Here is a 24,035-nt window from a genome sequence, read left to right as displayed (position 1 = left end):
TGATGTTTAGTGCAGCTAATTATGCAGCAGGGTTCAAAGTGAGTTCTATAATGTAACAATTTACATATTCCTGAAAACAATGGACACAAACCTACAAATTATTGCTACAAGCTAGTTTCACATTCTTCTGGAATTTCTTTAGAAATACATATGTTTAGTATTCTCACGCATATGAGAAGCAGTAAATACTGCATTGCTGGCACCATTATAATATTTACAGTGAAAAAATAAAACACACTCTGATGTGTCTCAGACCTACAGGGACATTAAAAAATGCCAGTATGTTTCCTCCAGGATCTCAGCACGCTTCACAAAAACCCTTCCCAAATTCAGCCACTCAACATCCATCACTGTAAGCCAACAATACACAAAGATAATTTTACAACAAAGCATTCACCGTGGCTGCAACAACATTAAACATTCAGTGCTTCAGCATCACCAGTGCTCTGGCATAATCAGATTAATCATAACTTTATTGTTTAAATCCTGAAAAAAGTTGGTTTTGTTTGTTTTCTAAATGGAGCAGATTACAGGCAGCCAACCAGCAGACCAGCCCAGCTTCTCAAGATCCAGACTAAACTGACTTTTAGAAAGGCTGCTGTAAACCAGAGCTCTGTTTATAAAAGCAAGAGCTGAAACTCAGTAGCTGGGCCCGTTGCTGGGATCCTTTGCACCAGGCTTCTTGCAGAGACAACAATTCTTGCAGCTCCTAATGCAAGCAATATGCATGCCAACATTTGCCTGTGCTCCACCCCACCCCTTTCTAGTTGGTATTTTTTTAATTTTAGAATGTTACTTACATCTTCATAATGTGGAGTGATCTGCAGAGAGGTGGATTCTCTCTCAGCCCATTGATGCATTGACCAGGCACTTTCATTGCTGTAACACAGCAAACTGCAGAGCATGTTCCAGCAAACCATCCCTGCCCAGAGCATTTGCTCTGAGCCTCTGAGGGGGGGTTATTGGGAGGTGGAACTGTAAATACACATCCCAGGTCCAAGCACATGATTATTTTTCCCTCTTTGTGCATCTATCTGTGCTGGAGTTTTTAGTTACTGCTATTATAGCTCAGGAGGGAAGCTAGAGACCTGCCAAGAGAAGCAAAGAGTATCTTCTAAAACCTCAACACAACTGGGACAGTGGCTGAACTCACAGGATTCAGTATTTCCAAATGTGACATGCATGGAAAATTTGAATTACTTTTCAAGTCTCCTTGCCTTGTACTTTTGTAGTTTTACTTATGACCACTGCCCCAGCACTATCTGGTTAATAAACAGGGGCAGTTCTGTTGCACTAATGTGTACACACCTGACTGTTTTCTCTCTGGGGTCTCAAAGGGAGCTGGCTTTTTGTGTATGGACACATAAAACACTGAGACAAAAAAGCCTAAATTAATCTGATCATCTGATTACAATAAAAGTTTCATATTTCCCAAAAAAATTGTTCCTTATAATTGTTTTGTATTTTTCTGAAGTGTTGATAACTTCATTTTATGATTACGACAAGAAGTCTCTGACAAATCAAAGAACTCAAACGGGTGTGCACCATCCCTGGGAACGTTGTCCCATCCCTGGAAGTGCTGCATCCCTGGAAGTGTCCCAGGCCAGCTGGGATGGGGCTTGGAGCAGCCTCAGAGAGCAGAAGTTGTCCGTGGCAGGGGGTGGAATGGGATGAGCGTTAAGGTCTCTTGCAGCCCGAGCCATTCAGTGATTTCGTGAGTGACATTTTAAAGCACGGTGACAGCAATGTGACACAGCCATTACAAATACAGGTAAGGCTGTGGGGGCGGTTCATGTCCTGGGCAGTCTGGTGCACCAAGGCCGCTGCTGTAATTAATTAGCGGTGTAATTAGCGGTGTCATTAATGGTGTCATTAATGGTGTCATTAATGGTGTCATTAACGGCCGTCGCTCCGGTCGCAGCAGCCCCGGGTGACCGGGACAGCGCGGGCACGGCGCCCTCTGGCGGCGGCGGCTCCCGCTGCACCTGCGGGGGCGCGCGGTGGCGGCAGCGGCGACAATCGCGACAGCGGCGACCCCGCGCCATGGACACGGCCAGGCCGCAGCCATTCCCCTCCCAAGTGTCCGATGGCCTTCTCAAGCACTGCGGCGCTCCTGGGTGAGCGCTCCTGCCTGACTCCTGTGCCATCCGATAATAATGCAACCTCAACAAGCAATGGTTCACTACTTTCTAAGAGCTACCATTATTTTTGCTATCATTGTATATGCAGGAATCACTGGCACAATGCATTCATTGCCTCAGTGAGGCACGGGAGCAGTCCAAACTCCCAAAGGGAGGCCAAAATAACACCCTGTGCTCACCCAGCACACCTGGGGGACAGGGGACACCTCACAGCACGGGCCACTCCAGCTGCGGTGCCAGGCACTAGAACAGGAGCTGGTGCTTGTAAAAGATTAAACTGGGGAGTCCACAGAGGCTCCTTCACTGTAATTTTGAGGTCTATCAACCACTGTTCATGTAGAAATGTTCCTTTGTGGCAAAAGGTGCAAGTGCTCTTTATTCAGTGCTGGCACTTAAAGGTGTCACTTCTGTCACATTTACTGGGTGACAGTCACTAGCAGAGGGCAGAGCTCTCTTCACAAATAGCCATAATATGTTTTCCAGATAAGCACAACAGCAAAGGCTTTATTCCAAAAGGCTTATTAAGCAGAGCTTTTTATCTAAGAATATGACAAAATTTAAATCCCAATCTGTACCAAACAAGATTTAAAGTAAATTTTGCAACAATTATTCCTTTGATTTGCCTTCCCCCCACCCCCCCCAAATTCTGGCCCGGGAATAGGGAATACTCAGTGAGTAGTGCAAAACCAAGCAGGAAATGTTCACAAATTCTTTTGTGTGAAGAACCCCTGAAGTGTCACCCGCTGAGCTGGACAGCTCAGCACCAGCGTGGCCTCTCTGAGCTGCTGGGGCAGGAGAGTTAAATCATTAAACCCCACAGCAGTGCAAGTGTGAGGAGTCAGCTGGGCTCAAACTGCCCTGTTTAAACAAGGGGGAATTCCAAAGGAATTCAGAGTCATTGGACACAAATGGATTACTAGATGAAGGGGAAGAAAAAGCTTTAAATGCTTTTCATTATTTTAGTTAGAAACCTCAGAGAATTTAAATTAATGTATCAGTATCGGATTATGACTTGCTAGGAAAGTATTTTCAGAAAACTTCATGAGTTTATTGCTGGATCTTGTTTGTAACTGGATTTATAACACACCTGAAACAAATGTTTCTTTCACAGGCAGCATGGTATGGAGACAACCTTTCCCATAAAGGCAGACAAAATAAAATACAAAACGAAAGAAAACCCCCCACCCCAATAAATATTTTATTGGAAAAGATCTCATGTATGAGCTTTAAAAACAATAAATTCATTTTGTCACAGGTAAGTAAATATTGCATCAAAGTAACAACTGAAGGTTCCTGGAGGAGGAGTGGGGACGAAAAAAATGCTGCTAGTTTTCCTGACAGGAAAGAAGAAAGCAAAGGCAGAAACAGAACACAAAAACTAGTTACTAACCCAACTACTGTTTCCCCCTCAAGAAAATAACATTTTAAAAACTCAAACAAACAAATGAACTAAAAACCCACCCCAAAATTAAAATCCTATAGCCGTCACAATTTTGGGGTAAGCAATAAAATTTTCATTACACTAGTGCTATTTAAATACTCCTGCTATTATAAATTAGCTGTGTTGCCATGCCCTGGGGTTTACTCGCTGAGCCCTGCTCCTGTGTTTGTGTGGAGCTGTTGGTATGGAGCGTGTTCCATGGAGATCCATTGTAACAAGCTCCCCTTCTCAGGCTCTTCCTCTCTGAGGCAGCATTTGTGAACTCACAGCTCCTGCCTCAGGATCAGCCCCATCAGCAGAAAGGGACTCAATGTATTTCCCTGGATTCATGGGCACCTGGGAGCAGTGCTCTGCGATATTTCTGCATTTGTGAACATCAGATGCCTTCATGGCAGCACTGGTTTGTCTGCGTCCCTCGCTCACCAAGGGCAGGGCAAAAGCAATTTGAGGTCACGCTGGTCCCTAATATTCTGAAAATGGAGTATCCAAGTGTACACACTGCTGTTGAAAATGCTTCTTTGTAGGAAAATGTAACTGGGACACAAGATTAACGTATCAAAACTGCAGAAGGTATCAAAGTAAGTACAGAATTTATTTTTTAAAGAAAGCAGGACCTTATTATCATTTTAAAAATAAAGCTTCTCTTTTTCCCTTTTAGTTTTCTCTTCCCATCAAAAAAACTCTCCAGTCTCTCATCAACTCCAAGACAAGATCAGATTACAATCTAGTACATCTAACAATCACTCCTCTGAGCTGGCACTGGCAGTGTAAATAAAGACTACTTTATGTTAAATATGAAGTCAGCATAAGCCCTGAACTATGCAATAAAAGATTAGGTGGATCATCAATAACAGTCAACCTATGCTGACAGAAATTTTCTGTGCTTTATTCTTGGAAGTACTCTGTGAACTCCCAGCAGGGCTGTATGGAACAGCCTTAATTCCACTTGAAATGTGGGAAATCTAGGATAGGAAAGCAACATCACAGCACAATCTCGCTATACTGCACGGTGGACCTAAGTGATGGAATTTCTACACCAAAACAAACAAGGAAAAAAAAAAAAGGCCTCCCAAAAAAGCTCCCCCAGCAGCTCAGAGATCAGGAAACCCAACCTGTCTTTCAACTTCACAGAAACGGAACGTGCCATGAATAGCTGGATCAGGTCTGAATCACAGCTTGTACAGAACTTGTGACTAAAATAGCTCTATAAGCTCACCTTACAGCAGGCACAAAGAGCCTGCCTCCCTCCCCACCTTTATCTGAGATCAAATTGTTTATCACATTCCTTCCTCATACGTCAGCTCCTTGTGATGAAAGACAGCCAGTGATTAATACATTTTATTAGGTTGGTTCCAGTGACTTGAAATGAATTTGCCCTGACTCCTCAGGCTCGCTCCCACACCCACTGCCTGGCACTCCAGCCATGCTAGGAATGCACAATAGAAAACAAATTATCTTAGGCGATACCTCATAAATCTATAGCAGTAAAATTAACTGCACAGCGTCTCCGAGCAGAAATCAGCTTCAGGAGGTTTTCCCTCCCTTTCTCCAGGAGAAAAGAGCCAACCCAACAACTTTAAAGCCCCAGAGAAATCACTGTTCCCTTGTCTCTTGCACTCCTCTCCGTGCTCAGCTCATTAAACAGAGCTGTAGAAGACAGATATGGAAAGCAGTCCAAACTCTTTGCAATGTTATAATTACAAAGTGACAGAATAAGAGGTTTTATCCTGGTCTTGCTCTCATAGCTGTAATCTGCCTACTACTGCACCAGGATCACAGATTCTATCTGAATTTACAGGCTGAATTCTCCATGCATCCTTCTGCAGTGTAAAACCAAAACATGCTGGATAAAGGACGAGAAGACTTGAATCAGCCTAGACACCGTCTGGCAGCAAACTATACTTAACTATTAACAATATCCTCTGTGCTAATTACAGCTTGTCTTGGCTCGAGTGAGAGCTGCAATTCCTTTGCCTTTGGCGTGATGGGAGGAAGATCAACTGCACAAAAATCAGCACCGACTTAGAAGTGATTCAGCACTGGATGCTTTTTATTTAATTACCGATTACCAAGTGAGACTTGAGAACTGACTAGACACCCGTGGCGTGCCTCAGGTGCAAGGCATTGTTTGAGCTCCCATCACCGCCATGCAGATCCACATCTCCCCACACAGATCTACACCATGAAACCTCACACTGCGTTCTCCTCTACCAGATTTATGGATAATGGAGAGACCTGTAATTCAAAGGTCTGTTGACATAATGAGATTAATGTACATCCTTTCTTCTTGTCCATACACGTGACAAGTCTTTTTCTTTCAGACAGTTTACAATCTCTGGGGATTGTACTTTTGTCAGGGTAGCTTAACTGGCCTTTAGACTAAATTGATCTGTCTCAGAATTAATACAACAAGGAAGGTTATCTCTGACGTTACCGGATCCCACAATCTTATTTGCAACTAAAATGAAAACGAGCTCCATGAGCACCTTTACAGGTGGACACAGAACCACATCCTGAAAGGAAGACTTCAAACTTTTGGCCTGACCAAGATTTATTTATGTAATGTGCAAACATCAACTAACGCTGGTGTGGTTTGTGTGTTACACCCGTGGGACCCCGAGATCCCCGAATCACAGAACTGCTGTGGCTGAAGGGATCCTTGTCCGGAGCTGGCTCAGCCATGCCCAAGCTCGATGGCTGAGGGGTCTGAGCCTCCAGGGCAGCCTGACCCGGGGGCTGCGGGGCCGTGAGGGGCGCAGGGCTGGGGATGGCGGCTCCTCAGGGCTGTGGGGTGAGGGCTAGGGCTGGCTCCTCAGGCCTGTGGGGTGAGGGTTAGGGCTGGTTCCTCAGGCCTGTGGGGTTAGGGTTAGGGCTGGCTCCTCAGGGCTGTGGGGTGAGGGTTAGGGCTGGCTCCTCAGGGCTGTGGGGTGAGGGTGAGGGCTGGCTCCTCAGGGCTGTGGGGTGAGGGCTAGGGCTGGCTCCTCAGGGCTGTGGGGTGAGGGTTAGGTTAGGGTTAGGGCTGGCTCCTCAGGGCTGGGGGGTGAGGGTTAGGGCTGGCTCCTCAGGGCTGTGGGATGAGGGTTAGGGCTGGCTCCTCAGGGCTGTGGGGTGAGGGTTAGGGCTGGCTCCTCAGGCCTGTGGGGTGAGGGCTAGGGCTGGCTCCTCAGGCCTGTGGGGTTAGGGTTAGGGCTGGCTCCTCAGGGCTGTGGGGTGAGGGTTAGGGCTGGCTCCTCAGGCCTGTGGGGTGAGGGTTAGGGCTGGCTCCTCAGAGCAGTGGGGTGAGGGTTAGGGCTGGCTCCTCAGGGCTGTGGGGTGAGGGTTAGGGCTGGCTCCTCAGGGCTGTGGACGACCCGGAGCGCGGCATGGAGGCTCTTGAGGGCCGCGGGAGGATGCGGAGCCGCGGGATGGCGGCTCCCCGGCGCGGGAGGTGCCCGCGGAGGCAGCGGGAGCCGATCCGCGCTCCAGCCCCGTGCAGGACAACGGCTGCGGAGGCAGGGCCTGCACCTGCAGCGGGTACAGGAGCACAGAGTCCGCACCGCTCCCGCATCGCTCCCGCGCCGCCGCCTCCATCTTGCGCTGCGGCCGCAGGTGCGCGGCCCCGCCCGTGCGCGGCCCCGCGGAGGCGGCGCAGGCGCGCGAGGGCCCCGCCCCGGTGCCCGGCAGGTGCCGGAGCCGCGCGGCCCCGCCCCGGCCTCGGCCGCGCTGAGGGCGGAGGCGGCGGAGCGGCCGCGGGTGCCGGGGCTCTTGGCTGGGCCGCGCCGCTGCCCGTCCCGCAGCGCTCCGGCGGACACAGGAGCCAGAGCAGCGGACGCAGCGACCGCGCGAGGCATGAACCGGGCTCAGCGCGGGGCCGCGGGCAGCCGCGGCCTGGGCACCATGGAGGTGAAGAGCAAGGTGGGAGCCGCCGCCGCAGCCTGAGGGCCGCGGGCGCGGGGGAAGGAGCGGGCCGCCCCTGCGGGGCCGTCGGGCCGCGGTGTCGCTGCGGGGACAGGACGGGGACAGGGACGGCGTCAGCTGCTGACTCACCTGCCCGAGGGGCCGCCGGGGCACGGCCGCCGGGCCTGAGCGCTCCGCAGGCCACCGGGCTCGGGCCCCGCGCTCCCTCCCCACCTGGCCCCGCTGCCCCCGGCGGAGGTGGTGGGGTCGCGTGCTGGGTGCGCTGTCTGCGGGGAAAAAATATAAATGGTTTTGAGGGGTTTAAAAGAAAACAGGTAAGTGGAGTTGGCCCCTGAGTCTCTGGACGGACTGAAAGACGTACAGACAAATATGTACGGAAAGCGTGGGATCACTGGGCCAAGGAGGTGTTTATAGACATGCTTGGGCAGTGGAGTACATGATCTCCAGAGGATCCTTCCAACCCTAACAGTTCTGTGATAATTTGCAAGCGTCAGGATCCTCTATTTGTCCGAATTGCGATGAGTGCGTTTGTTAGTGACTGTTTCTGTAGTTACCTTTTTTCCCTAATGATTATGTCTTTCTGTAGCTTTTTGTGCGGTACAGCGTAGGCTCACAGTAGAGGTAGAGGTGAGCCCTGGCTAGCTTATCCAAAAGTGGAGTTTGCCTTCTCTTAGAGGCCCCGAGAGACTTTTACCCTGGCAGTGTTGCAGGAGTGTGTACTTGTGTGTTCCCGCAGAGATCACCTGTGTCAGGTGCTCACAGCTTTGCCCAGCTCTGTAAATTCTCCCATGTGTATATCCACTCCTTTTTAAATTTTTTTTTGATGCTTAGACAAAGTTTTTCTGATAAAATTTAGATATTTTGAGAGAAATTAGATTTTTTTTTCTGCTTTATATTTGTAATAATTTCCAGTTGTAAAACTGCTGGATGTACCGTATGAGGTGGAGTGTCTCTATTGGTTAAAGAAATGTTGAGTTAAAGTGTCTTTTTCATTGCCTAGGCAGATTGTAAGTGCATCCACGTGGGAATGTGTTTTCTTTCCACTGGTGGCCACATGGCTTTCTTGGGTTGTTTTTGAAGTGGGGAGCAGCCTGTGCTCTGTCCCCTCCCTTCCTGCTAGTGAGGTGTTGGAGCAGCAGTGCAGGTGAAGCAGTCAGGGCTCGAGCTGTGTGGATGTTTCAGGATAATGTATCATTTAGAGTTGGAACTTCTGGACAGTGTGAGGTTGGTCTCTACAGCCTGAATGAGGATGATTTCTTTAAAGTGTTCAATTTCCCTGTGGCCTAAACCAGCAAGCACAGGAGTATCAGGTAGCTGTTATTTCACGTAGCAGTTAAGTTAGTACTGTGATGGGGAAGTCTTTCATTTATGCTCTTATAATGTTGAGAATGATCAGTATGATGTGCTTACAAACCCAAATCACTTGTTTCCTCAGCCCTACTGTTTCCCCGCTGTGTGTTTTCCTTGATTTAAAATCTATCTAGGGGATCAGCCCTGGGATGTGTTCCTGGTGTTTGTACAGAGAAATGTAGCCCTAATGAATAGGGATTGTCCCTCAAGTGCATATTATGGAGCAGGATTCAAGGCATTCCTAGAACTACTTGTTACTAATGCATTATTTAACAGCACCTCAATTTAATATCGCAGAGGAGTCATCTTCCTTCTATGAAAATGAGCAATTCTGGAGAGAAAGAAGAAACGCCTGTGTGGGAGGTGGAGGGAGCCATTCCTGTGGAGTGGCCTGGGCTTTGAAGGCTGCTCCATGATGCACAGCTCTTTATTTAGATATTCCAAATCAATAACTGTGCCTCAGCTGACAAGGCTGGGCCCAACTGTGCTTGCAGTTACATGAGCACAATCCTTTTGTTAGTTTAGTTTATTCAGTTTGGGTAACTGCTCTGAGCTTGCCCTGGCGATTCCTGTAGTACTTGAATTCCAGTCAGCCCATTTTCTTGCCATGGAAAATAAAGCTTTATACCCCAGACTACAGTTCCTAGTGATGGTATGGAAACCCCAAGTTTCTAGTTCTCTATATATTAAAATTCAGGTTTCCCCCCGTTTTCATGACTTGGAATAACATTTTTTTCTGAGTACAATCTGAAAAACTGGTAAGCCAGAGAAGATGACCGCAGCTCATGTTCTGTCAGTGATGGAGACTTGCATCGAGCATCTCTGCGCTGTGTTTCAGAGGACTAAAAAGGGTGACCCATAAATGAGTGTTAAGTGAGCATCCCGGGTGCCTTCGTGCTGTGCTCCATGGCTCCCCTGCCTCTCCCGGGGGAGTTACAGAGGGGAGGCACAGAGGCAGGAGGGCTTGTACAGAGCTCAGGTGGCAGGGAGCCTTCTCTGCTTAAGTTACTGCTCTAGGACATCAAGTGCAGGCCTGTTTCATGGGATGGAAGTGTCTGCAGACATCTCAGCGGTTCAAAGAATGGAATTGCACTGTTGGACTTGTCTTTTATCTGCTTTCTAATAGTATTGAGCAAACTGGGTTAGGAAATACGAGTGGGTTAGGAGTATTTTGGTATTTGCACCAAATGTATATAAAATAACATGGAAAAAAATAAAAACCACACGTTTGAAAATCTGGACCTTTGCTTGCTGTGGTAAGATTCAACATTTATTCCAACCTGAGGGTGCGGTTGTTGGCTTTTTAAAACTTTATTACTGAACTGTGTTTAAGCTGTGTAATCCTTGAAAGCCAAACAGTTTCGATGTGTGCCGTGCATGGGCAGCTCCTGCGGGGCTCACAGCTGGGGCAGGAGCTGGGGCAGGACCAGGTCCTGCGCTGATGTCACGACTGAGCTGTGCTGCCTCTGACGCGCCGGGAGTTCCTCCCGTGGGCTGGGCTTTTGTTTGTAAGCAGGTACGAATCATCCCTTCTGCCTCATTAGTCAGTGGTAGGGTAATTGCAGGTTTTTTAGAGCAGGAATGTTCCCAGATAATTCCTTTATTTGAAGCTTTTGGAGGAAGGTGGGGTGTTGAAGGTGGAGCTTGTTTTGAGTTAGGTGGTGTTAACGTGCTAACAACGAGGTCCTTGTCTGCTGATTTTCAGTGCTTTGTTTGTATGTGAGAGCTCCAAGGCTTTTATTCTCCAAAGGATTGCAATAGTGTGAGGTGAAGTGCACCTCCACATCTCCTGTGTGTAAAATACACCCAAGTATGTGACACTGAGGCTCAAACGTGCACTCAGAGCATTTTGTTCCGGTGCGCTTCTGCTCTGCTTAAAACTAAACTTGTTAAAGAAAGTATTTAAAATCTTTATTTTCACTGTAGGTTAGCAATAGAATTCACACACACAAAAGCAGCCAACTGAGTGTTTTTGAATTATTAGCTTATTATCCTTTAAATTCGTATACAGTCTGTTCTGGTTTTTGTAACCTGGCTGCTGCTATCTCTGGATTCCTTTTGACGTCTCTGGTATGTTGTGTATGTGCCTGATACGGAGGATTTAGAGTAATTTTTATCCAATATTCTGTTTGCTTTGGGTCCTGCCTTTATTAGGCAGAGCACCAACATTTTACTAGCTATGTGTGGTAAAAATCACAATTTGTCTAGTCTACATCAAATGCTCATCCTTTTATTGGCACCCAGTTGAGTCTCTGCCTGCCCCCACTGTATTATTGCCTTAGTAAGCAACGTGTTTTAATAAGTGTTTGCTTTAGAGATGATGTAGGAGACTGAGCTTGAGTGGATTTGTGAGCTGGGTTTTTTGTTGAATGATTATGTTGACTACAAGCAAATGCTACCCCTTAAAGTAGTGGCAGTGACTAATTTTTTTTTTCCATATTTTCTGAACCTTACCAGATTTGGAAAATCCAGGTTCTATACCCTGGATAGAACCCTGATTTAAAAGACTGTTGCAATCAAGATTTGAGCCTTGGTCATGCGCAGGAATCTTCTGAATGCTCTTAAAGGCAGTGGCTGTCGCCTCTGTCGTCTCGGAGCTGAGATCAGCTCCCCGGAGCTGTGCTGCACGCGGGTTGTGCTGCAAGCAGCAGCTCTTCATCTTTGTGGTCCTCACAGCCAAGGGCCGTTTTCACTTCCTGCCCAAGCAGCCGGGGCTGTGAAGGCTGCTCAGCCTTGCTGGGTGACCCAGGGTTGTGTAAGGATCTCTGCACGCTGTTCTCAAGGGCCCGGGCAGTTGTCAGAACCCAATTCCAGGTGGGCACACAGCACAGGCTGTCAATCACAGCCCTGCTTTCAGTGCCACAGCAGTGCTGCCCCCGGCCTGTCCCTTGCCCAGCGTGGCTGCTCCATGAGCCCGTGGGAAGCTGCAGCCATCCCTGCCCCGGTTCATCACTCAGTGCTCCCTCAGTTAAATGGAGCAGTGGAACAGCCCTGGCACGCTCAAAGGTACACATTTCACCAGGTGCAAAACTAGTGTTAACTTCGGGGAAAAAACAACTGTTTTCACTGACTGTTGTATACCATGTCAAAATTGTTTGTTGTAGGTTTTAGTGCACTTTTAATTCCATAACATTTCTGGTTTAACATTAAATAATCGTTGCTTCCATATTAATGATGTAAGATGTATTTTGTTGTAGTTTGGGGCAGAATTTCGACGATTTTCTCTGGAGAGATCGAAGCCTGGAAAGTTTGAGGAGTTCTATGGATTACTGCAGCACGTGCACAAGATCCCAAACGTTGATGTTCTGGTGGGGTACACGGACATTCACGGAGACCTGCTGCCTATCAACAATGATGACAATTATCACAAAGCAGTCTCTACAGCCAATCCTCTCCTCAGGATTTTCATTCAGAGAAAAGGTAAGAGCACTTGAGGAATGTGAATCATCTGTTCATCCAGTTGCAGTGTGATGTATGGAGGAAAAAACCCTTCAGTCCTATTTCTTCATGTCAAATTCCGTAATAATTATGAGTCATGAAAGGTATTCACAACTTGTCTCTCTTGCAAGAGCTTCCTCAGGCAACCTATTTATACTTTGTGATATTTTGCTTATATTTAGTTGAGTTAAAGTCAAGTTAAATCTCTAGCAAATGCTTCTTTCTGGTTTTATGTAAGCAGATGAAAATAAACTTTTAACCTCTAAGTTTTTCTGCTCTGTATGTTGGATACTTTTCACTGAAAATTCCAGTCTTGATAAGACAAGAAGATAGACCATTACAGGATGGAAGGTAATATTAAAAATGTTATTACATGAAGTATTAAATGCAATATTAAAATATAAATTCAAGACTAACTTTGTAATATGCTACTCTTATCACACTTTCCTAATAAAACATCTTGAAGTTTTCAGTTCCCAAGCTTATATCAGTTGACAACCCTCAGGAGTGAGGGCTGCTTGCTTTGATGGTTTGCCTGTAAAAGTACTGTGTCTGCTCTGGTTATGTGTTCCTACTGTCTGCTTTTGTTCATTAAGGGAAAAAAATCCAATTGGAAGTTTGTATTTTTCTTGTTGTTCCAGGTTGTTGTGAAGACAGGCATCTTTTCCTTAGAAAATGCTTGGGCATCAGAACCTTTTGTCAACTCCCACTCCAGAAAGTGAACAACTCCACAAGAGCCTGACACAAACCCAATATTCATAACCAGTGTGGCTGCTTGGCAGCTGCTGAGTGCTGGCAAAATGTTTGTTTTGTTTGTGTTGATAGTATAGAGTGTGCTCTAAGGCCTGTGCTCTCAGTGCTGAAGTGCCAAAGGCATGAAGCATTTGCTTTAGCAGAACCTGGAGAGAGACAAGGCCTGGGATTCCATCTAATCCCCTACAGTAGCCATATGACAGGAAGGGATAAGCCCCTTTGTCAGACTGGGATTATTGAGTTTATATTTTAACACCATATGGTTTTTAGATTGTTCCTACTGTGGCAGGTCCAACGTTGCCTGTTCCTAGTGCTGTGTTTATCATGCACCTTTAGTTTCCTACAGTCCTTTACCTTGATTTGATCCAGGTGGATTATTTGTTACTACTCTGCTGCCAGGAGTTGATAGAATGCACAAAAGTAGAAGATGATGATTCCATTTTAGTTTATCAGACCAAGAATTGATGAGTAGGAAAAGCTGTGCAGGAAGTTCCAGGTGTCACTGCCTTCCCTTGGGCACGAGAGCCTTCTGCCTCTGTAGTTTCAGGGAATAAAGAGCCCAGGCTGGCACCACAGTCCCCACTGCACTTTGCTGGGAATTAGTTGTGATCACACTGATCACATCCATTGGTGAAATTGGGGCTTTGCCTGTACTGACATCTTTGCATGCAGAGGAGATGTTTGTTTGATGGAAAATACAGAAACAACTTTATTCTGTATTTAATTTGTGATGGTTTGCCTGTAACCAAGGCTGGATTGGTGGAGTTAGGGATGGTTCATATTTTGTGCAGTGTGATTTAAGTGTCCTTAATTCACAGATTGCAGCAAACTTACTGGCTCTGCCTCTGGAATGGAAAAGAAATGTCTTAGCAAATACCTGCTATTGATGGGGCTGCTTGGATCTGGGCTGGTTTGGAGCTATATTAAGTGACACAAGTTACTTTTCCACCTGCAAGGCTACTTGTGGCTTTCATGCATTCTCTTCAATCAGCTGAAAAGTTTTTGTGGGTTTTGTAATGGAACTTTGACTTCTTTTGTATTTCCAGCAGCAGTAGTTGGGAATTTAAGATCTTTGAAAAAAAGCCACTGTGGGGAAAGAGAGAGAAAGTGTTTTGATTCTTTATAATCTATGAAATTTTTATCATACTGTCTTAACTATTTAGAAACTTCAAGTAATTTGTGCAAAGCCAACTTGAGGTATGAGCAGACTGCAGTGAAATCTAATGTAAATAGTATTAACTTCTTAGTATATTGCATCCAAGGAACACCTTGAGGGGTTGAAATGGGAGCTGCAAGATGTTTTGCTTCTACTAATAAGCAATGGTTGTGATAATGGGACTCCAGAATTTGGGAAGTGTTATGCCAGGGTAACAACTCTTCTCTTTCCTGTTTGATTTTGACTTCTCATTCTGAAAGCTTTGTTTGTCCAGAACACTTATGTGGCTTGGTTGATGTGATGTGGTAAAAAACCTAGAGATCCTGTAATGAAATCACAAATTATTCCTCTTAGGGTCCTCTAACTGTATTTCACAAAATTCCTTTAAAATACTTTATAAACTGCTCCAGTGCTAAAATCCAAACTGGGGCTTGATGTTGCCCAAGTCAGGATTGGCTGTCAGCTGGCAGAAAACATTCCTCGCTGGAATTTCATTCTGCAGTTTAACAGATTAACAGGTACTGTTGACATCTGGTATTTAAAGGTTAAACTGATGTATTGTGATTAAATCCAGATGTATGGGAGTCACTCTGTCTGTGAGAAAAACCCTTCTGAAGAGAAAATGGAGGGGAACAGTCTGCATAGGCTGAAGGGCAGCTTGATGTGGGGAGCTTTGCATTGTAAATACGAGAGCAGCAGAGATAACAGAAGATACATTTCATTATAATGTCCTTAACAGTCCCTCCAAGGATTCTAAATTACAATATCCAACTCCTGCAAGTTCTGCATGGATGTGGCTGTATTTAGAGAGAAGTGGATTCTTTGGTTAATCCACTTGTGCCTCTTGAGAGACACTTTGTCACTGAGGAGCTTTGCTTTGCTGAGAAGTAAGAGCAGTTGGCTTTTTAAACAGCTCTTTGTAGACTAGCCTAGCTGTTCTGAGGCCTCTTCCTAAAAACACAGCTTGCTTTCCTAAAACCATATTTTGTTATGTTTCATGACTAAATAGGAGGAGATTTGTTGGGTCATATTTAAAAAATGCTAAATTGCATCTCTGTTCAAATACACTAACTACTTGGGGGCTTTGAAAATTGAATTTTTAATGGGTAACTCTACATTGATTTGCAAACGGGTCAGGAAAATATTTCAAAAATCTGTCTTCAATAACATGAAATTGAAACCAGATTTGGCATTTGTGGGCTTTTGTTTTCAATTTCATGTCATAAGTCTGTACAGATCGGTGCCACCTTGAGCTTGAGCCTGCTGGGGGGAGAAATCCTTCCTGCCCTGTGTGGACCTTCTCCTTCACACTATCTGTAGTTAACACCTTGTCCTTTGGCTTTAGGCCAAAATATTTTTGCCGGGGCTTTAAACTGATTAGTGAGGTGCCAGAACAAAGATGCCTTTGTACTTGAGAGTATTGCTTTAGAAAACTTGTTCAGCAGTGGAAGAGAGGTTACCCAGAGTGTGCTGTTCTGGTGACATTTGGGGAGATGAGTTTATCAACCTTCCACTATTTTTTTTCCTCACGCATTCTCTAACCTTAACTGTTTATCTTAAGATTTGTGCTAGTTCTGAATTATTTAACTATTAAGAGCAGTTATAATGAAAAAAAACTTTCCCTCTGGTTTGTCAGAGTTTCTTAAATGTTTTGACATCTGGCTTGCAGTTTTGGGATGCTTTTACTTCAGCCATGTGTCCTGTAACTTAAGAAAGTTACTAAAAACAAAACCACCAGCTCAATTTAAGACTTCTGATTTGTCTTCTGAAAGAGACTTTTAAAGTTCCTTTCTTTTCCAAGAAATGTTTTTCTACTCTTAGATTTTGTTTAAAAAGTCCTTTGGAATCTGTTATTAGCATACAGAGATTTACATAATATTTCTTTCAAAGCCAGTCCTGTTGCAGCTGATCTTTGTGCTTCTCTGCTAACTGGAAAGAATTGATTAGGACAGGAGTTCCCAGCTGATAGTTGTGGAAGGCAGCCTGGGAGGTGGCTTCTGTGAAGGAAGTTGGGAGCAGTTTGAAATCTAACTTGGGTAAAGAGCACAAACTGTCTTTGACCATTTACAGGACATGATAGATCTACTTGGATGTAATAAATTTGTTTGTGTATCTCGCTCACGCCAGACTTCCTGCAGGGTGTGTGTCCTGCCATGAAGGTGAAGAAGCCTTATAGCCACTGTGGCAAGCTGGGATCATGGAATGCTTTACATATTTGATATGACAGAATAGGTAAAATACCACAGTCTAATTCTCTGACCTTGTGCACTTTGAATTTAAGGGGAAAACCCCATCAACTGAACACCTTTACGTGTTGCAATGACACGGGAGAACACTCGTGGCAGAGTCAGTCCTGACAAAGCTCTGCTGTCCTGTTTTCTCGTGCCTTTTTCTAAACTAGCAGCTGTACTGAGAGCAGCAGGAGCCGAGTGCTGGGGTGGCACCAGTGTGCTGGGAACTGTGTCCTGGAGCCAGCATCAGCAGCCTGCACTTCAGCAGGAGTGAGTGCAAGTGTGACCTTGTATTTAAAGCAAGACCTGTCTAGGGTTGGATTGCACAATTGTCCTTTCCAGGTTGTTTTGTAAACAGTTGTAGTTCTAAATAAAAAAAAAGAGAAGTTATTGCACCTCATTGAATTGCAAAAATTCTTTCAGTGAAACACCAGATGTCTAACTGGAAACTGGTTGGATGGGTTGTCAGGGGAGATAAGGGCAAAACTTCTCTCACTTTTCCCTTTGATCATAAATTTTTAGCAAACATGAAAAGAATTGTTCCATGTTGTCTGAAAAGTCAGTATGTTGTCAGCACTGAATGGAGTACAGGGGTTTAACCAGCTGATCTTAGTCAGACATTCCAAAGGGCCTTCTACAGAGAAAAGGCTGAGTTTGCATTTCTGTATGTGTTTCACTTCAGACACTGCTCACCTGTTAAAAGGCTTTATGGAGAGATTGAATGGTTTTTTAATGCACCAGCTCTTCAACACAGCTGACCTAACGCTCTTAGACACGTAACAATCAGATTTTAGGCTATTTCTAAAGCCTTTGTGCTTGATGTTAAGATCTAATGTTATATTAATTAAACCTTAAATTACAAAGTAACTGAGATTGCTACAGAAGTGCCTTCAGGCTATAGTAGGGCTGTGTGAATTAGGTATCTTCGGAAATAACTCCTGATTGTGTGAGTTAAATTGTTGAATAACTTTATCTATAAACATCAGTGCAAAAGATGCTCTGTGTTTAGCAAACAGCTAAGCAAGAGCTTTGCCTTCTTTATGGTGTAATTATTTTTTTAAACAAAGGAAATAAAAAAGAGATGTAAATGAGGCCATCATCAGGACACATTTTTCTAAAACATGTTGATGAACTATTGTGTACACACAAGCCAGGAGTTGACAATAATTCCCTTTGAGGGTTTTTTTGTGGGCTAATTTAAATTTGTTTCCTTTCTTCTTGTCCTTTATCTTTTAGAGTACCAGGTCCAAGACTGCCTTCCTAGAGCAGGCAAAGCACTGTTCTTGTGTTCAGCAGCCCTAAAGGCTGGAAGGGAAGGGAGGAGTTGGTGTTACATGCTGCAGTAGTGTTAGCCTCTTGCTCTAGGAGCACTTTCTCTGGTCTGTTTTGCTTGAAGCGTCTGAGGAGTCCAAATGTAACTGGTTCATGTCTGTGTATCTCAGCCTCAGAAGCAAATGCACTCATTGATTTCCTCAGCAGCTGGCAGCTGTCCTGAAATGCCACCAGGGCAGCATTGCCACAGTCAGACTAGTCCTCAGATTGAATGTATAACCATTCTTCCACTTTCTTGGCTCTACCAATGGCATCTGAATGGGATAATACAAAGAAATCCCAACTTCTCTGGGTCCTGGGGTTAGTGCAGTCCAGTTCTGCATGATTATTGGGGCTTTTCCCCTGCAGAACAAAGATGTGTGTAGTCTGAGTGATTACGCTCAATTTATGAGTGTAAATCAGAGGAAGCTCAGATCTGAATGAATTTAGGTTGATTGTTTTTGGTGAGTTATTGGATATTAAAATGAAAAATGGGACCTTTGGTAAATAAGCATTTCAGAAATCAGTATTGCTTCCGCAGAACGTGTTTTCTTGTCCCTTACAAGTAGCTGTGGGACTAATATGTTTTGTTTTGGATTTTTTTAAGCTCTAAGCCATTTGCCTATTCCTGTATCAAGTTGTGGCAGTTACAGCATTGCCTGCATGAACAGTTTTGCTTGAAGTATTTGTGTGCGAGGTCTCTTTGTTTCTGCTCCACAGCCATTTTACCTACATGGCGTGGGGGCAGGGAAGAGTGCAGAATGGAATAAGCTTTCTGGAGTTTGAATCCAGGTCACTTGGCTGCCTCCCAGTAACTAGGCAATAATAGGCACGCTGGCTGCTTTCCCTTTTTCATTCTTTCTTTTCCAATGATCTGAAACCTGAGGAGAGAAAACTAGCAAGTGGAATTACTCTGAATAAAATTAAAATGTTTCTAGGAATGTACTCACTCTTTCCATTCTACCCTTTCTCAGGCAGCTGTAGCTCTTTGTGTCTGCTGCTGACTGCTTTTAATTTCTTTTGCGCACACTCTTTCCTTCAGTAGTAGAAAACCAAAAGTATTCCAAACTTTGTGTTTCATAACATTGAAGCTTTTGTTTCACGAGTAGAGAGGAATTCTTCTGTGATAGTAAGGCTAACACCTTGTAGAGGAGCTGTTGGCCTCTGCTGAGCTAACACACATGAGCTGTGTGACCTGGCTGCTGCGGGCTCTAATCCCCGTGTGCTCTGTCTTACAGAGGATGCAGACTACAGTGCCTTCGGGACGGACACCATGACGAGGAAGAAGAACGTCCTATCCAACGTGCTGCGTCCGGACAACCACAAGAAGAAGCCCCACATTGTCATTAGCATGCCCCAGGACTTCAGGCCCGTATCCTCCATCATAGACGTGGATATTCTGCCCGAGACCCACCGCAGGGTGCGGCTCTACAAGTACGGCACCGACAAACCGCTGGGCTTCTACATCCGCGACGGCTCCAGCGTCAGGGTCACCCCGCACGGGCTGGAGAAGGTGCCGGGCATCTTCATATCCAGGCTGGTCCCCGGGGGGCTGGCTCAGAGCACGGGCCTGCTGGCTGTCAACGATGAGGTGCTGGAGGTGAACGGCATTGAGGTGTCAGGAAAAAGCCTCGATCAAGTTACAGACATGATGATTGCCAACAGCCGCAACCTGATCATCACGGTCAGACCCGCCAACCAGAGGAACAACGTCGTGAGGAACAGTCGGACTTCGGGCAGCTCCGGCCAGTCCACCGAGTCCAGCCTCCCCAGCAGCACTCCAAACGTGCTGGGCAGTCTGCTGCAAGGAGAGGAGGAGAGCGATGAGGAGGACATTATTATTGAAGACAGCGGCGAGCCGCAGCACATCCCAAAAGCTGCGCCTGCCAGCGAAAGCATAGAATCCTTATCACAAATTGAACTCCTCCACGAGTCCACACAAAATGGATTCCTTCCTTCCAGTGAGATGAGCTTGAATCACTCAACAGGCAGCATTAGCATGGAGTATGAAGCCCCAGAGCCAGGCCGTAAGTCCTTAGAGGAAGATGGAACTATAATAACACTATGAAATGGCATTGGTGTACTTTGTATAAGTAAGGATGCCATACATGTTTTAATTGGGCTTAATATGTAACACACTTTATACCTCTCCATCTACCAAGCACTGCAGTTAGATTAAAAGGAAGGAAAAAAGTAAAATCAAGAAATTCAAAATTACATAAGTTGACTAACTTCATTAATTCTGCACTTCAATGTAAATAATTCACAAAGCTGGACAATAATTGATAAATAGCTGAAATTGAATGAGGAAAATTTAAATTGAAAATGAAGGATAGCTAAGAGATGGCTGTGAGCTTTCTTTTAAAGGTACTTGATTTTTATTATTTTTTTATGCCGTATACTACTGGTTCTATAGCAGTAACCTTGCTCACCTGTGTGGCTGACCATCTCCCAGGCTGTGGTTTCACCTTCCTCTGAAGGGCTGCTTTGTGTGATGGAGCTGCCCCAGCCACATCACTGCTGTTCTGCTGCTGCTCCGCTGGCACAGCTGTGCGTGGGCTCTGGGCCAGAGGTGGGCTGGGAAGGGATGGGTGACTGGTCTGGCCCTGGCTGACACAGGGGCAGCAGGGCTCTGTGGGCAGTGGGGTTTGGAGGTCACTGTTCCTTTGTGAGTGAATGTGCAACCACAGGCGTGATAGTCAGGCACCATTACTGGTTTTAATGGCCAGGCTTGCTTTTAATGATTCTGATTTGGAAATTCAGATGTGAAAGTCTTAACACTAATGCATCAAAGACCTGTTCTCATTCTAGTTTGTAATATTTAAGGATATAATTTGATTTAGTTATTGATCCCAGTAAATTACAAACAAATCAAATGTAAACTTAATGCTATGGAAATAGCATAATGCAATCTCTGTTACACTTGCAGTCCTAGTAGAAACTGTAATGATTTCTACTAGCAAAGGTTTATTGGAATGAGCCTGGATTGTATATAAGTGACTTTCTTCAAACCTGAACAAGTTAGAACAGTCTTGTTAAATCCCTGGATTAAAAAGAGTTTTAAATGAGAATGAGGCTTTTCTACACCTGGTTTGAGCCATGTGATATTAAGTTATTCATTACTAGGAACTGCTCTGTAAATGCAGGTTGTTCTGTGCCCCTGGCTGGGTGTTGTGGATATTACAGTGTTGCTCTGTGTGCAAACACTGATGACAAGTCCTGATGCTGCAAGAGCAAAGGTGTGTGTGTAAGCACTGCACTCGCTGGGACAGCTGCAGGGGAGGCTTCTGCCATTGTTTTTATCCTTCCCCCTTTTGTATCTCCCACTTTACCCCTTCGGCCCTTGGTTCCAACCAGACCCTCCTCTGGGAACAGAACTTGTAGCAGGAAATGAGCTGGACCAATAGGACTGGGGAGAAGGATCTCCCCAGGGCTGCCTTGGCCTCTGTCAGGAGGAGTGGGGTGCTGCCAGTTCTGTCCTTGGTCCTGTGCTCCCCAGAGCAGCAGTCGGGTGCTTGGCAGTGTGTTCCACCCTCTGGGAAGATGTGATGACTGGGAAGGGAGACTGACCCCTTTCTTTTTTTCCCCTCAGTCTATTTGAGGAAAATCTACCTCTGGTAACTTCACTAACAGGAGACCAACTCAACTGTAAGTTTAATGGTAGGGCATCTGTAGAAGTCCTCACAGACTGTCGGAGCCTAAACCTGTGTTTGTTTCAGGTTTTTGTGATGGTGCAAACACTGCTGCAGAAACAAATCCCTGCTGTTTGATGTTACAAAGTGCACATTGGAAGTTAGTATCTGATGAGCAGTTTTCTCAAACCTGCAATGCCATTGGAGTCCAAGATGCCAAGAGAGGCATCCATCCCTCTTAGGGTTTATGGAGAATAGGCACAGCAGGCAGTGATACTCTGCAAACACAGGTGAGGGGCTCTTTTGTTACACTTATTTATGGTTTCTTAGTGTGTGTGTGTGGAGAGCCCTGGAATCTTTTACAAGAACAAGATCTTTCAAGTGTGTCTTACTTGTTTTGCTAATAATTATTGAAAATGAAGTAACTACATCCCCTTAGTGTGAAATGAGAAAAAGGAATGTTCATTCTGCAACATGGAGACTTTACCTGTGCATGTTTTCTCTCAGTGCTGCTCTACACTTCCTTTCTTTATGGAAGATTGTTTACTTTGACAATATCTTTATTTTCCTTTGTCAAAAGACTTTCCTTCCTGTATGAAATCACCAGTGGAGGGTGAGACTCATTATTCTGCTAGTTTGCACTTCTGTGCCTTTGGTTTACTTGAATGTATTGTGAATAATCAAAGGAATAAAGGCACTTGGATGGGAAGAGAAGAGAGGTCCAGAGGTACAGAGAATGAACTGGTAGTGCACTTAGTGCAGGTGAAACGTTTTCATTCCATGCAAATCCCCTCTGGGGCTGGTGCGGCCCGTGAGGATTCTGAAGCTCAGATCACAGCTGGAAGGATGGAGTTGCCTGGAGGGCTGGGTCTGGCCAGGAGCCTGGGCAGGTGCCAGCCCTGAGGCTGCTGTGCTGCCAGGCCCGTGGGTGGGTGGTCTGAATAACATTGATGCCAGTATTAAGGACTTGTAGAAATTTAACCGAGGTCCTACCCTAAACTGCATGAGACTTCATCTCTTAGGACCTGTCCTGCAAACTGAGTAATCTCAATGTGAGATCATGTTCTTTTTGACGTAGATCATGTTCTGTTTCACAGAAATTGGGTGACATGTAGTAAAACTAAGCATTTGGGACTTGATAGAAAAAGAATAAAACTGAAGAATGTGTATTTACAGTTATAATGACAGACTGCACAGCATGCAATTGCTTAACGCTGCAGTTACCATAAAGTTTCTAAAGTTCTTCCATATCTTACTAATACATACACTGTTAATTACAAAAGATTTTTAAATTGCTACTTTGGGATGATCAATGGTTGATTATGAGTGGCTAAATTTAATTTTATATATAAATGATACTGGGCTTCAGTATAGGGTTTTTTAAAATATGCTGATATTGTTAGCCTTTCATTCACTACCTCCTAAATTTTTAACATCTATACTGTTTTCTCCCTGGAAGACAATACTTACAGGCTTGACTGTTTTATATAGATTTTATCTATAGCTAAGAAAAGGAGAAAGAATTCCAGAAGTGATAGTGAGGATGCTGCGCATGATTGACAATGTTACGCTGCTATTGATGTAATCTGTGTATTAAGTATCCTGTGTGTGTAAATTGTATTTTCAATCCAGATTTTATAAATTAATTTATGAAATACCCAAATTATTTCAGAATGGAATGAAAAACTAAAATTCCTTTGACTAGTGTTATATGTTGTGTACATGCACAGAGGGGGACAAGTGATTCCTCCCTGGTGGTTGGGAGATCCAAGTGCACCTTAATAGGAAGAACAAATTCTTAATAGAATTAAGATGCATTTACTTTAAAGTTCTGCTGTGGTACTGGAGAAGTCAAGCCTAACTGTGAATCATATGTTTTTTTCCACACCTGAATTAAATTTAGGACAATGTTCTCACAAGCTGTCTTTAACATGTGTATTTTTGTGAATATTATGTATTTTCTAATTAAATTTTACTTGCAATGTGATTTTTACATGAATGAACTTGTTTAAAATGTCAAATATCAGTATTTTTCTTACAACTTTATTGTATAATGTACATTGGTATCTCACCGAATGAAGATTGATTTTACAAAAATCAAGCTAGATGTAGTTGTATATTAGTCTTATATTTTTACAGACCAAAATAATAAATGGATATAGAAATGAAATGGTTTTTCTCTTAATTACTTTGTCAGATAAAATGAGGATGAATGTATTCTTTTTCTCAAGTGTGACAACAGCTGGGGTTACTATTTCTCTGGTGGCCAGGGGAGCAGGCAGTGTTTTCCTGTATTATATTTCCAGTGTTCTCCATGTGTCCCTGTGCCTCCCCTGGAGCAGAGCTGTGCCCCTGGGCAGTCCCTCGGTGCTGCTGCTCTCTGTGCTGTGCTTGCTCCTGGCACAGGTTCAGGTCCCTCCTGCTGTCACCTGTGTCAGCTGCTGCTGCTGCTGTGAGTATCTCTAGAAGTGTCCATGGGGCAGCTTGAACTCAAACCCATTTCACTTACAACTGTTTCCTCCTGCCTTGGCAGCCCTGGTAAACATTTACCCAGGGAGGAGAGACTGGGCTGTGCTCAGCCCTTGGCCTGTGGCTTTTGTTCCTGCTGCTTTGGGGCTGAGCACAGAGTTCTGCCTGCACCTCCTTCGTGTCTGTGGGCCTGGTTTGTCTGTGTGCTCAGGGCTC

The 24,035-nt window shown here is 44.9% G+C and overlaps 1 protein-coding gene across 1 annotated transcript; it reads left to right on the top strand.

Moving 5' to 3' along the window:
* The first annotated feature begins 7,202 nt into the window (after window positions 1-7,202).
* On the top strand, window positions 7,203-23,520 carry PARD6B (par-6 family cell polarity regulator beta). Its single transcript, XM_054644586.2, has 3 exons — window positions 7,203-7,476; window positions 12,027-12,249; window positions 18,957-23,520. The coding sequence occupies exons 1-3, from the start codon at window positions 7,411-7,413 to the stop codon at window positions 19,784-19,786; spliced, it is 1,119 nt and encodes a 372-aa protein (XP_054500561.2). The 5' UTR covers window positions 7,203-7,410; the 3' UTR covers window positions 19,787-23,520.
* Window positions 23,521-24,035: the final 515 nt, after the last annotated feature.

Source organism: Agelaius phoeniceus, chromosome 17 (assembly GCF_051311805.1).
Source record: "Agelaius phoeniceus isolate bAgePho1 chromosome 17, bAgePho1.hap1, whole genome shotgun sequence".
In the NCBI taxonomy this organism is placed as follows: domain Eukaryota; kingdom Metazoa; phylum Chordata; class Aves; order Passeriformes; family Icteridae; genus Agelaius; species Agelaius phoeniceus.
The sequence above is the reverse complement of the archived record's forward strand: the minus strand, read 5'-3'. Positions and strand labels throughout refer to the sequence as shown.

What these genes read in the sequence shown, in the direction of transcription:
- PARD6B (XM_054644586.2), top strand. Translation starts at nt 7,411, where the DNA reads ATGAACCGGGCTCAGCGCGGGGCCGCGGGCAGCCGCGGCCTGGGCACC. An exon ending in CCATGGAGGTGAAGAGCAAG is followed by an intron (nt 7,477 to 12,026) that starts GTGGGAGCCGCC and finishes ATTTTGTTGTAG; the next exon opens with TTTGGGGCAGAATTTCGACG. An exon ending in GATTTTCATTCAGAGAAAAG is followed by an intron (nt 12,250 to 18,956) that starts GTAAGAGCACTT and finishes TCTGTCTTACAG; the next exon opens with AGGATGCAGACTACAGTGCC.